Below are 14,483 nucleotides of genomic sequence, written 5' to 3' on the forward strand. Positions count from 1 at the left end.
ATGGAGCCTAGCCGCAGTGCTCCAAACCATCCCTGAGCTACTCACTTTAACATCAGAGAAAAGGCCCTGCATGCAATCTCTCTCAGGAATCCATGGAAAGTCATATGGGCCTTAAAGGTTTCCAAGTGGTCCACCGAATCTTTGAAGTCGTCATACATGTCTATCGACGAGACCTTGAACTTTGGTGGAAGCGGTATTGCCATGATCTCTAAAGTGTATGGCAAGTTAGTGCTAGTTAACAACTGATCAACTGAAGACGATATCCCTATCTTTTTGGCCATTTCTTCATACTTATCCATCAGGCTGCACAAGTCATGGTGCAGCTTCTTCGTATCCTCGTCCTCCTTGTGGACCTTACTAACGCCCATGTTGTGTGCCACCATCTCCACCCTGTCAGCCTGACTAGGTGTCACGTCTTCTCCTGACGGTCCGTTCTTCGTATCCCGACCTCTATGGTGAGTTTTTTACTATTTCTTCTATTTCCGCAAGTCTTCCTTCCATGTTTTGCGAAGTCTCCTCCTGATCTCTAGTTGTTTGAGATCAAGTGGTGGTGGGCTTGTGAAAAGCACGCTGATTGCGAGATATTAAGATCCCACAGACGGCGCCAACTGTTGATGACGTGTTTCACCAATGCGCACTCTCGATCTCCTGCAACTAGAGAGTTAGAGGGCTTGGGGTGGTAAAGGGGACCCTCTGATGCTCAAGTCAGTAATGATGTGAGTAATCTCAAAGCCAAATATGATCTAGCTTCATTAGCGTACCTGGTCTCTTTAAATAGAGATTTTTGCCTTCTTCTAGTCCTTCAGGCTTAACTACCTTATCTGTTATTTGAAACTTGGATTCTCATTCCTTAGAGTTATCTGTCTGTTTTGAGTGGATAGACATCTTTAACAACGTTGGGATAGTTGGTGAGCACTCTCTTTTTCAATTCAACCTGAACTCTACTAGGTCAGGTAGGTATTTAGGCCTCAGGTGTCTTGCCGGGCCATGGAGGTCCAAGCCCAAGAAAACACCCCACAAGCCTTTGTGAATATTGAAGCCCTTCCAAGTCCATTTCATTTCATAAGCATCATTTAAAAGTATAAGCATAAACATCATCAGTAAACATCCATTAAACATTCCTTTCATAGCATCATTTAAACTTCATTTCATAGCCTCATTTAAATACACTTTCATCACATCATTTAAACATCATTTCTTAGCATCAAGCATAAACCCCAACATTTCATTTCATGGAAAATAAAGACAATAGCTACTAGATATAACATCCATTCACATGCATACAACTATTACTTTAGGTGCATAAATAGAGGCTGCCAAAGAAGACCTTTATATAAATATACATTTAAATATTAATACTTAGCATACTTTCATAAAACATTATTTCATTGCATAACAAGTATCTTTCATAAAGCTTTTTATTTGCATTTCATATTATTTAGAAAACTCTATAAGCGTATGAACATAATACTTATCTAGACTCCATGCTATCTACATTTCATGATGTCCATGCATGTGCATATCAAATGACAACCTACATGCATGTGCATATCAAATGACAACCTACATGCATACATAACTTTATATCATTACCTTTTCAAGTGCATATATAACTTAAACTTAGAACTTACATAATACAACCATTTACTTAAACTCCATTCACTTAAACAGCCAGTCGGACATAAGTCCCTTGACTTGCCAACCTTCATGCTACAAATCGAGTCTATGGACTCGCCACAATGCATTTGCTAGGACCAGGGCCTTCCGAGCTCTACTCCATCGACATCCAGTCGGACATAAATCCATTGACTTGCCGACCTTCGTGCTACAAGCTGAGTTTCTGGACTCGCCATGATGCATTGGTCAGACTAGAGCCTTAAGGCTCACCCACACAACCAGTCGGGCACAAGTCCCTAGACTTACCGACCTTCATGACATCAAGTCGAGTGTCGCACACGAGGCATAACTGCTGCCAACGGGTTCCCTTCGGGAACGAGTCTTTGGAGTTAATGGGCCTCCGAGCTCCACAATCGCTTTGCGCTGGTTACCTTCAAGAACGAGTCGACGGGCTCAACAACCGCCTAAGGTGGACTGGGGTGGATCAGTTTGATTGCACATTTTATCTCTGAAGATTCTTAAAGTTTTTGTTGGGACAAATTGCCCTTAAGACCACCACTAAGTGATAGGAGGGTGTCAGAAGACATGGGAGGTCAAGAGACAGGAAGTGTCAGGAGGCATGTGGGGTCAGGAGTTAGGGGGTGTCAAGAGACATGGGGTCAGGTGTTAGGAGGCATGGGGGTCAGGAGTCAAGGGGTATTAGGAGGCATGGGGGGTCAAGAATCAGGGGGTGTCGGGAGTTAAGAGGTGTCAGTAGAAAATGGAATTGGGAGAGGAGATCATACACACAAAAGGGACATCCCTCACCAACTATCAATGCGCACGCGGGAAGAGGATCAGATAAAAGGGAAGGTCCATACGACTTCAGTTCGACTTCTTCTTCGACTTCTTTTTCGACCTCTAGAGGCAAAACTCTAGAGAGAATATCTTTATCAGCAAGTAGATCTCTAACTTCTATTCTACAATAAGAAATGAGAGGCTGTAAGAGATTGTAAACAAGCATATTATAGTGAAATTTCCCTCTCAAACACCCATGGATGTAAGTAATATGTCGAACCACGTAAATTTGTGTCTCATTCTCTCTATTGTCTCTGTGCTTTTTCCATTTACCGTCATATATGTACATACCGACACCGTACAACCACATCAAATCACTGTCGAATGCTCCAAACAACACCATTTAAAGCCTCCAAACAACACCGTTCGAGGCCCAAATCCTCTCAATGGGCCAAAAATGACTTTTCCGCCCTTTCAACCTATTGAGCGAATTTTTACGTATCAACACCATCAAAAAGCTTGACAAGATAGGCTTTGTAATAGCATTCCATTGACTAAACATCACGACGTAATTGGCCACTCATGTCTTTTGCTTTTGTAACAATTTAAAAATTATAGTTGAGCCATGCTTGGGTGTGGCACGAGGATGGCAACCGATAAGTTATAAATTTATTTTTTATTTTTTATTATTTATATTTTTCATATCCTTATATATTTAAAAAAAAATCATAATATTATTTAAAAAATACTTTCTTAATTATTAAGTAAAAAAAAATAAAAAATAAAAAATTCATCGGATCAATCCTCGTTGTGTTTAGAACATTGACATTGGCTTCATCAAAAACTTAACCAAATATAAAATATGATGAATTTCATCAAAAGAGAGCTGCATTAATTTAGCCAAATAAATAAATGTGAAATTTTGAACTACAGTAAATATATATGTTTCTTCAAATTTGAAGAGCTACTATTCACTCATCAAATCTATTTTTTATTCACTTTTAATCTCCAATGGTCCTTTTTATTCACATTTAATATCTAACTATCTTGTAATAATAATGTAAGAATCAAATTAAATTATTAATTAACATATGATTAGTGTAATTATAAAATATGAAAAAAAATAAAATATTATTATTAAAAAAATGATATTATATTATTATTTTGATGAATTCAATAGCTAATTCAATGTGGAGTTATGGATAAAAAAAATTTAGATATATGAAAAACATGTACTTTTCATCAAAATTTAAAAATAAATTTAATGAATCCAATGCTAATGCTCTTAGAATTATTCATTATAGTTTAATGTAAATAATCGTAGCAATAGCAGATCTGAATGTGAGTCAACTTATGTCTCCCTTTTTACTCCACCTGTTTACGCATTCATTCGGTCCTCAACAAACTCTTGTAATTAAAATCAAAATAAAAATAAACCTTTAAGGTGATAGTTGTCTTCATGTCCACAACCACATAAGAATGTGAGAAGGGGCTAATGACATTTTGAACTTTATTGAGCAAGATGGGACTAAAGAAAGAAGGAAAGTAAAACAAAGCGAATAAGGATAAATTCAAAAAATAGTAATGCTTTTATTAAACGTTGTCCTAAAATTATAAATAATTGTTTCTTATAATTAAAAGAGTCCAATCAACCATTTTCCATATGATCAATGGGATAAACATATTGTGCAGTTTCAATGTGTGGTTATGTAAGTATTTATATTTATAGGGTTCCCTAAGTTCCAAACGATGCAAAAACTCAACTATGAGTACAATCTTAAGTTTTGAATTATGTTCCGGTAACCGTTCCATTTGAGGTACTGGAACGGCATATTTCAATATCAGTACATTTCAGTATACAATGTATAAACTATATTCCAAAATAACATCAAATCTTAAAAACATACAATACCTACTAAACTCAAAAATACTTCCAAGTGTGAAACTCAGAATTTTGGGGTGAGAAACACTAGGGAACTTGCTTGTGGCCACGCAAATCCACCAAGGAGTAGTTTGAGGAAGACAACACTCTTACTAGTTTGGCCGAAAAGGTTGACCCAACTTTAAAGGTTAAAATAATACCATTTCAGCTTCAATCCTTTCTTGGATTTTCATTTCTTAGCTCTGTTTTGGCACTTCAGTCTCGTCTCTAACTAGAAAATTTGTCTCAAAGAACTGTGGCTTATATTAGTCAAGAAGAGAAAGTGTGACCTCCCAGATCCCGCTTGGGATTTGGCAGACTTTGAAAAGTTGGGACATGCAAGACAAGGTGACTTGCTCCTGTTAAAAGTTAAGTCACTTCATTTTCTGTAAATAGGAACCTACTCACCAATTTAAACACTTCAAATTCTTCATATTTTAGAAAAATTCCTTTATTTTTTTCTTTCTTTGGACTTTGACTATTTTATATCGATTTTGTGAATTTCCTTTTTCGGGTACCGTAAAGGAAATAAAATGGGAACAGTAGATGTTATATCTTAGGAATAGACTGTCAATAAATCTATTGTATGTTCCAATTCGGAGGCAGCAGAATTCTACTCCAAGGAAAGCATCCATCACAACATGTCTCGACACCGGTCTCTATCTTTCTAAATTGTGCTTGTTATTTTCCTTGTTCTCTAGTTTACAAATCACATTGCACAAATTATTTATATCTATATATTTTCCAACAGCTATTAGTAGCAAACCTTACTGTGAAGAACTTTTTTTTTTTTTTTTATAAGAACTGTGAAGAATTAATTATATAATATTGTAAGCTACCGTGTGATTTGAGACGTTGAAACATTTACAAATCCTAATTTGCTACATTCATTTCCAGTATGAAACTTGTATGGATACAACAAGAGCCACCATTCACTCATTGGCAATGCCAGAGTAAACCGAAGTGCACATAAACAATGCAATTTTCATCAATAAGCTCAGAAAACCTAGTTCACAACTAGTGATGACAAAACTGCTAAAACAGCAATCACAATAATAATATTGAGGAAATAGTTAGTCGGTAGAGGCTTATCTGGGCTTCCACCAAATGCTTCATACTCTTCTCGAATCTTTTGCTTCATAGACGGCGACAGCTCTTTCTGCAAGTACATAGGTAAGACTATTGAATTTTATTCCTTTCTTCTTCATTTAAGACTTCCATGCATTAGATGTGAGTTGACAGGATTTGAAAATAGCTTCTTCTTATTAAAAGACACGGCACAAGAAAACATGATACTTGTTTCTTAATCCTGCAGCAAATCATGAAAGGTAAAGATGATGAATAAATTGTCAACTGACTCCACCAGATCATTTCATGCCAAAAATGCAAGGACTTTCAAACAGCCATCAAATAAAATAATGTTAGGATCTAAGTTCATCAGGCTTACAACCTTCCCAGACGAGTACTTTGATGCCACAAACTTCTCTGGTGCAGATTCTGAGGAACCATCATTAATCACAATACCCTGACAGCCAAATTCATAGCAGTTCATTAAGAATACTCATCAGTTGCATTGGAAAGAAAATATAATAGCTCAATGTGATTTGTGTGCGTTTGTGGGTCTGTGCATCTACAAATGTATGTTCTCTATGCCTCTAAAGGACTTGGGATTGAAGAAACAGAGTAAACCGAACAAATCAAATTATTTCCACAGGAACCACAAGTTAGTTTTGGGTGTAATTTAGCACTACAAATACAAGTGCACATCTCTGTAGCAAGTCATTGATCAAGAGCTACTTTTAGCATTTTAAAATCTCTTGCACGTTCATGAAAAACCTCTAACATAGTATGCACGATAAACAGGAAAGTGGGTTATGTCATGTAGGCTTGACCGAACTTTGTCTAATATCCAGCATGTCATCCCAAAGTAAGGCTCATAAATTAATTTACTTACACTTGATTAGCAATTAGCATCCTATGAAAAGTCAACAAACACAAGCAAAGGAAAACAAACCTCTGCAGGATCAAATTTTGCTCCAAGGTTGCTGAGTTTTGCATGGGCTTCAGCATAATCCTTGAAAAATGCTTCCTGATCCTCAGCATATTTCTCGGCATATACCTGCAAATCATGCAATGTATCAAAAAACAATTTACACCGTATACACCTGTCTCAATGGAAAACTTCACTTAATTTTACCTTGAATGATGGATCTTCAAAAAGAACAGCATCAGTTGGCAACACCAGTAAATCTTCATCCCTTCTTTGTTTGATATCCTGATAGAGCAGTCATCATCAGCAAAAGGGATGGATTTTACAGTATATAAAGAAGGCATTGCGATTTTCAAACCTTGAAGTAGGAATTATCAAACTTCAGCCATTGCACTGTCCAGGACTGTCCTCCTGGTGCTCCAGGCCCATCTTTCTGTCATATAAAAGATGCTAGTCATATTTCTAGCAGTTTGTTTTGCTATTTTTCTTCTTCAACTTTCTATTTTCATTACAGTTGTGACTACTAGTTAATCTTAGATTCTTAAGCCAATGTTTTTCGGTAAGTAGATTCTTGAGTTATCATTTGTATTGAATACATGAGAACATAGAAAGATCTTAATTAGTAGAAGAAGCATCAATAACAGATAGAATACAAAGAAAAAAGAGCCATAATACCGATAAAAAAGCTCATATGTTGCTGATAAAGGCGATAATCTCCTCAATCTCCATGGTCTGGTATAGTTAACATGGTAGAAAAGGATTCTAACATTATTGTTAGAGCTGTCACCAGGTATCAGGTGATAATCTCCTTGGTCTCCATTGTCCCATGATAGCCCTCGTATATATTTAATCTCAATGTTAATAAAGTCTAAGAAAATGAGGATAAGCAGCCCATGTATAAGGACTTAAGAAATGTCTACTCAGCATCAATTGCTGCCTCTAGAACAACTGGATTAAAGGATGTACTTGATAATATGATCATGAAGTACAGCCAACGTGATGGTGGCAAAACTAGGATTTCATTATACATTAGTCTCATCATATGATGATATTACTTAAAGCTATTTTTCACTGTTGATTAGGGAATCAATTAATTCGCAGAATTTATTGTGGTTCATCATCTAACACAAACCAAATATTTCCTCAGCAGGTAAAGAAACTTTTACAGTCTGACTAATGGCTACGGATATCATTTTGAATTATCTACGAGTACAGATTCGTTATGCTCATTTAATAGAACAATCCAAAATCCCTGCGAGTGTTGAGCATGAAATGTTTAACTAAGTGAAAATGATCTTCTGCCCACATAAACAGAAGAATCAATACCGTGTACTTTGTCTCCGACTTGCCCCAACCACTGCGTTCAGGTCTTGACCTTCCCAGCGTGTGCGCACCAGATAATGCAACTATTTCCTGCACATAAAACATCTCACAGGTAAGCATCACATGCGTAGAGAGGTAATACCAGAAAACCAAGCATACCATGAAATTACCTTATCGCTTAACCCCATTCTGTAGAAAACTTCTCGTAGATGATCAGCAGGTGAAGGGGGACCAGCATCTAATCATCAGATGATATTCCAAGATAAGGTTGTAAGAATTGAAGAAAAGTGGATTGACAAGCAGCATTAGATAATTAAGAAGTTAGAAAGAAAAAACAGAGAGAGAAACAAAAAAGGCTAACCAAAGAAAGCTAATCTAGAAAACATTTTGGTGACCAAAGAACCAAAGCAACAACGTATCTAAGCATATAATAGAGAAAGCACTGAATAACAGATTATATGCTTACTTTTCTTAGCAACAGGAAGTTCTATTGCACTTGAAAATCCATTGGCAAAGAAAGAAGATCTCAACGGTACATGCTTCTTTCATAACTATTACACCAAAGGAAACTGGAGCCAAAAACATGATGAAGTTTTGGCAGATAGTTCAGTGGTAAACATGTGCAGTTTTTTGGTGAAGGTTCTAGCTAATACATTAAAAACTGTGTTGGGAGTCTAATTTATTTATTGGCAGAGTTGAATTTGAAAAGAAATGGAGGAGATGATTAATATCTTTCATTTTCACCGTTAGATTCTCAATTCTGGTAAATGGACCCGCACTAACCATTTTAATAGCTCTAGGGAGTTGAGACAGAGGACCCATTACCTCCTGTCATTTGTTCCAGTAATAGAGAACCTTAGTTGGAAGCTTTTGAGAGCTTTAAAGGATGGTAATCTGTCTGTCATGTGGGTAGGGGTGCATTAAAATTTTATCATCTCCTGTTCACAGACTATGCCATCCTGTTTCATGATGCTACAACTGAATATCTGGAATGGATTTGGTTTTTTCTTTCTTTACATTGAGGCCATTTCTGGTTTAAAAATTAATTTTGGAAACAATAAATTAGTCCCAGCTTGGGAAATTGAAGATGTGGAGGGCCTCGCAGCATTTTTTATGCAGTAAAGAGGGATCTTTACCTATGAGCTAACTTAGTTTGCCCTTGGGAATTGGGATCTTCATTAATTATTCTACCATGTGAATCCTAGAAAAGAAAGAGAATAGATTGCCAGGATGGAAGAAATTTTTCTTAACTAAAGGTGAAAGGCTCACACTTCTTATGACTACTGGTGTGGCTAACAAGAGTTTCTGTAGCAGGATTTTCATGGGGTGGGATAATGAGGAATTTAGTCTCATTTAGCGGAATGGAATATGGTATGTTCCCCATCTGAAGCACAGGATGGTAAGGGGCAAGAAAAATTCAGCACTTTTAACTAAGCCCTATTGGGTTAATTGTTATGGCGGTTGGTGAGATCATTTCGTGATACGTTATAGGTGAAATATATAGAGGCACGGGACAAGTATTCTAAGGTGGTACAGACACCTCAAGGTTGGTCTATGGAGAAGCACAAGGCCTGGCTGTGCAGATTCTCTCCTTTTATTTCTTTCAGGGCTGGATATGATGGAGGTTTTCATTTTTGTACGATGTGCAGTGTGTGAACTAGATTGAATAGATGCATTCACCAGTTTGTTTGTATGGTCCTCTTACCAGGAAGCCTCCCTTCTTCTGGGCAATCTGTAGGTGCTGTGACATCCACTCTTCCATACTTCATAGGGATTTTGGGGCCCCCGGCTTCCTGAAATTTCCGAAGCACTTGTAGTTAGTAGAATCTTGTAAATTGTAAGTTCCGATCATAACAATTTCTAGAGTAAGGAGAACCTCAATTGCAGTAGCACTGGCCAACTGAAACAAGTCTGCATATGTCACACCAGGGTACTTATCTTTGATAGGCTGAATAAGCTTCAATGCATTTACGAGACCTAAAAATGCAAGCTCATAAGACTATATCACCATCAACCAAACTTAATAACAGCCAATGTTGAACCATACCAGCATTAGCCGCATGTTTGAGCTCAATCTCGAATCTCAAACTCCCATTAGCTCCACCTCTTTGTGGCCATTCCTGAATGTTTTTGTTGTAAGTACCAGCATCATGCCAACCCAAGCGAACCTGTTTTCATACAAATAAGTCAGGTAGATAGAGAGGTAAGGGGCGGGGAGAGAAAAAGTTTCAATGAAAATTTAAATCCAACTATAAATGCAATTGATTTTGGATTTAGACATCATCTTTGCAACCGTTCTGCGAAAGTACTCATAAAAAAGAAAAAGCATTTTGCGAAAGTGAAAAAAGCAAGAGAACCCTGAGTTCTACAACATACTGAGGCACACAATGACATCGTTCACCTCCAATAGTCAATGCATTTGATCGAAAGAGTAAGTATTACAACATAGTGACTTAGATTGCAATGCAGCGGTAAAAAAAGTTACCAGAATAGGATGGCAAAAGTTGGCCTTGAGGATCGCTTTAATATCCTCTCTGGCACCCTTCAACTGGTCGGGATCGGAGGCCGCGCATTTCGGAGTAACCGCGGCGCTCAGACCTCTCTTCGATACGAGAGGCACCAGCAATCGTTTCTAAAAAGTTTAATCCAAAGAGAAAAAATTTTCAGAGACGAATAAAACGCAAAGAAATACATACAAACAGAGCAAGAGAAAGAGAAAGAGAGAGAAGGGACCTTGCTGTTGAGAAAGAGATGAGAGACGGGAGGAGAGGATCTGAGGAATCTGAGAGAGGCGAGAGAAGTGGAAGAAGAAGAAGAAGAGAAAGTGAGTCTGGTTGAAGGGGCAGCGGCGGAGGTGTTGGGGACAATGCTAGAAGAGGCGGCGGCGGCGTGGGTGCCGAAGAAAGAAGCCATGGCGGGTGAAGATTGGGATGGCAGTGGTGACAGTGTCAGTGCCAGACGCTCTGCCATTAGCTGCCTCGATCTCCTAATCCTTTTTTATATTTTTTTCAAATTTTGTTTGTTTCGGAGGGTTTGGTTGATTGATCCTATCCCGCTAACGCATCCACTGCGTGCTCGTGCCCCTATCTTATCCCGAAGAGGCACCTAATCCTTTTATTATTGTGATTTAAAAAAATAAAAAGAAAACTATTAGCATCGCCGTTTGCGCAATAACGTGTATTTTTGTAAAAAATAACTGGTACCAACAATCATATAATTTTTTTATTATAAAAATAAATAAATAAGCGTCTTATATTTAATATTGATATCTAATTTGATATACAAAATTACTTGTAAGAAAAAAAAATTCTTTTATTTAAAAGAAATGCTAGAGTCCGATTTGAGCTCCCGTTTTTCTCTCTAACGTAGGAACATCTCTCTTTTTCTTTTCTTTTTTTCCATTTCTACCCACAGATGAAATACACTGAAAAAAATATTATATGTTTATGTGAATAATATAACTATTTAAGTTTATTTTTTTTCTTTTTATATATTTCTTTTGACTTTAGCATTATTAGTTTAATAAAATAACATTATCATGTTAACTATTTGTAAAATGAAAAGAAGAAAAACTATCATTTTATCATCTAGAATTATTATACAAAGAGATTACACAAAATAAACTCACAAACTGATAGATTTATTTTATAATAAAAGTAATTTTATAATCTGATGTATAAACTGATAGATTTTCTTCTTTTCCTTTTTCAAATAGTTAACATAATAATGTTATTTTATTAAACTAATAATGCTAAAGTCACAGGAAATACATGAAAAGAAAAAAATAGACTTAAAATAATTATATTATTCACATGAATATGTAATATTTGTTTCGTGTATTTCACTCCGTGAGAAGAAATGGGAAGACACGTAAGGACAAAAAAACCAAAAACAAGGAAGGAAAGGCTAGTTGGCCTTTCTACGTCAGATGAGAGAGAAAAACAAGAGTTTAAATCGGACTCCTTAACATTTTTTTTTATTTAAATAGTGTTGTATGTCTTTATAATTTTATTTGTATTTTTATTTTTTACAATTATTTTGTTAATTTTCTTTTGAGATTCAAATTTTATAATTTTCAACATATTAATAACTAATATGTGAAAAAAATAATTTTTTTATAAGCTTTTGTTAAGTATATTTACCATTTTCCATTTTATTTTAATTTGACTAAAGTTAGAATATAGTAGAAAAATTATATTTGTAGTAGTTGGAGCGCATCACTGCGCAAGTGTTCCATAATTTTTTTTTGAAAAGTGTTTAAATACGTATTGATTTGAAAAAAATTAATTAATTTTTTAATAGTAAATCTCATTTATTTTTAAAAGAATTATAAAGTATTTACATATTTTACAACTATAAATATTATTTCTCATTTTAAAATAGATAAGTTTAGTCTACTTCTTTTGAAAAAAATATTTATTGCTAAAAAAATAATTTTTCTGTAAATTATAAATTTATTTACTTTTTAAAAAAATAATGATACGTAAAATTTTAAAATTATAGAAGGTTGATATGGAGATTATAGTTAGAAACAGTGAGGGTGAGAGTATGGCACATTTGCTAGCAAAGCTAGCCCTCTCTTTTCACGAGGATAGAGCTTGGATTGAGACCTACACAAGTAGAGAACTATGCGATGAGCGAAAAGCTTTTGTAATAATTTTGAGGTTATTGAATGAATAACAAAATCATTTCTTGTTTCAAAAAAAAAAATATAATAAATTATTAAAAAGTTAATTTTTTATATCGATCTCATATATTTTTTTTAACAAAAAGAGCGTGTGTACAAGAGATTTGTACATCATAAAATTATAAATATTATTTTCCCTTTCGAAGACATAGATTTGAACAAACTAATACTGCAAATATAATTTCTCTTTTAATTTACACGCTCCTTCGAAATAATTTTATTCTTTTAGCGACAAACCTAATCCCTCTCCCAGTGAAGTGAATTTTGTAATATTGTATATTGTGTATGAGAAATTATTTTTATAATTTTAAGTACGCAGTTCTGGCATACTTTTTTTAAAAAATAATGAATAAATTTAAGATTTACATGAAAAAAATATTTTTTTAATAATAACCTTTACTTTTTTAAAAATAAAAAATAAAAGAAGGATGTGAGTACTTATATAGCATTACTGATTATGCATAACCGAGGCAGATTTTGAATTTTGAAGATTATCGATATTCAAAGCGTACACCCATACGTATATGGTCAATAATCTTGGTTGAAAAGCAAAGCCATCAAATTGTCACATGGGCTGCTCCTTTATCAATTTTCAAAAGTATTGACAAAAGACCGAGAAACTTACGCGTGACCCAATTGTAAATGAGTTAGGCCTCCAAACACTTATTTCAATCTCCACCGACTACAAGTATGGCATAATTGAGTTCCTCACCTCCATAGCTTCCAAATATGCCCCACGCCACTTCACCCTCTTTGGCGCATGAGCACCAAGCGTTAGGGTCACTTTGTCTCCTCATTGAGTTGCTGATCCATTTGAGCTTTCTGATCCTCCTTATTTTTGTTTTTTAAGTCAAGATATTGCATTGAAATAGAACATAGTAACAGGTAGTCATATGCTACCATTGTTACATGTGGATATTTTCCACTATGGAAATCTAAAAGACAGGGGGATACTAATAAGAGGTATGCTTCCAAAAATACAATTTGAAGCAGTCCATTACGCAACACATCGATTGTGATCTCGATGTATTTTCCTAATACTCCAACTCTCAAATGATTGTAGAAGTATTCTTCTGTCCCTAACTAAATGCTCAATTATCCATTCAGCAGCTTTCTCTGATTCTTCAATAGCATTAGTTATCACTTGAGAATCTCCACCAATTGCTATTTCCTTTATCTGTTGAGCTATAGTTTCTTCAATACCTAAGTACAGAGCAGTAGCTTCTCATTGATTGGCATTTTGAGATTTTATAAATCTGGTCTTAACAAAAACCACATAATCATCTAGTGACTTGCATACTACAGTTGTAGTGCTTCCTATGTTCCTTACTGCTACATCAAATGTTAGAAAATAATGGCCTTTTGGTATAGCCAACTTGTACACAAGGTTTCTTAGCTGTTTATTGTCTCATGCATTACAATGATCATTGAAATTCATTATAGTCCCCATCACAAAATTCTCGATCTTAGGATTAAAGGACTCATGCACAATTTTGTTTCTTAAAAACCAGATATTGTTCATTGAAGTGATGACAAAGATTTAGAACTGCTTTTTTCAGAAGTGGAGATGCTGAGGGAGTTTGTGGGGTTGAGAATGCATTTTGTCCAATTTGTGATCCATCTAGAGACAAAGCAAGAGATGTCTAGGGGCCATGGAGATTGTCTCCACAAAACTCTTGAAAAAGTACAATTTAGAAACAAATGATTTAGAGTTTCTTCTTCAAAATCACACATCGGGCAGTTTAACTAATCATCATTCAATGAGATGCAGTTTTTCAGCAAGGATCTTATGGGAAGAATATTGTTAATGATTTTCCAGGTGAGCATCTTAAGCCTATCTTGGATTTTGAGTTTCCATATTTTTCCTCCAAGTTTCTGGACTGGTGGTGGGTTGATGATGATCAGAGAACAAGTTTAGAGCAGCATGAGCAAACTTAACCAAAAACTTTCCTGAAGCATGTTGGGTCCAAATCACCTTATTCCTCCTCGAATGGTAGTTATACTGGGCCAAAGTAATTTTTAAGATATCATTGGCAGTGTCCTGATGGAAGAGTGTTTGGAGTAGAAGGACATTCCATCTTCTGGATTCTTCTAGAGTCAACTCAGAAACCAAAAAGCCAGGATCTTTGTAAATAGATTCCATTTGAGGGGTGAGGAGGAAAGTACTT

The 14,483-nt window shown here is 35.5% G+C and overlaps 1 protein-coding gene across 2 annotated transcripts; it reads right to left on the reverse strand.

Moving 5' to 3' along the window:
- Positions 1-5,158: 5,158 nt before the first annotated feature.
- LOC109017737 (probable L-ascorbate peroxidase 6, chloroplastic/mitochondrial) lies at positions 5,159-10,665 on the reverse strand. 2 transcript variants are annotated; one of them, XM_035691016.1, is made up of 12 exons: positions 10,362-10,665; positions 10,114-10,260; positions 9,676-9,796; positions 9,505-9,605; positions 9,334-9,421; positions 7,799-7,866; positions 7,632-7,718; positions 6,664-6,738; positions 6,513-6,590; positions 6,330-6,434; positions 5,766-5,840; positions 5,159-5,474 (listed from the first exon to the last, which is right to left on the reverse strand). In XM_035691016.1, the coding sequence occupies exons 1-12, from the start codon at positions 10,596-10,598 to the stop codon at positions 5,322-5,324; spliced, it is 1,335 nt and encodes a 444-aa protein (XP_035546909.1). In that variant the 5' UTR covers positions 10,599-10,665; the 3' UTR covers positions 5,159-5,321. The 2 variants fall into 2 exon arrangements, with proteins under 2 accessions (XP_035546909.1, XP_035546910.1); XM_035691017.1 differs by having other exon boundaries at positions 5,175-5,624.
- Between the last annotated feature and the right edge of the window lie 3,818 nt (positions 10,666-14,483).

This window comes from Juglans regia, chromosome 6, assembly GCF_001411555.2.
Source record: "Juglans regia cultivar Chandler chromosome 6, Walnut 2.0, whole genome shotgun sequence".
Taxonomy (NCBI): Eukaryota; Viridiplantae; Streptophyta; class Magnoliopsida; order Fagales; family Juglandaceae; genus Juglans; species Juglans regia.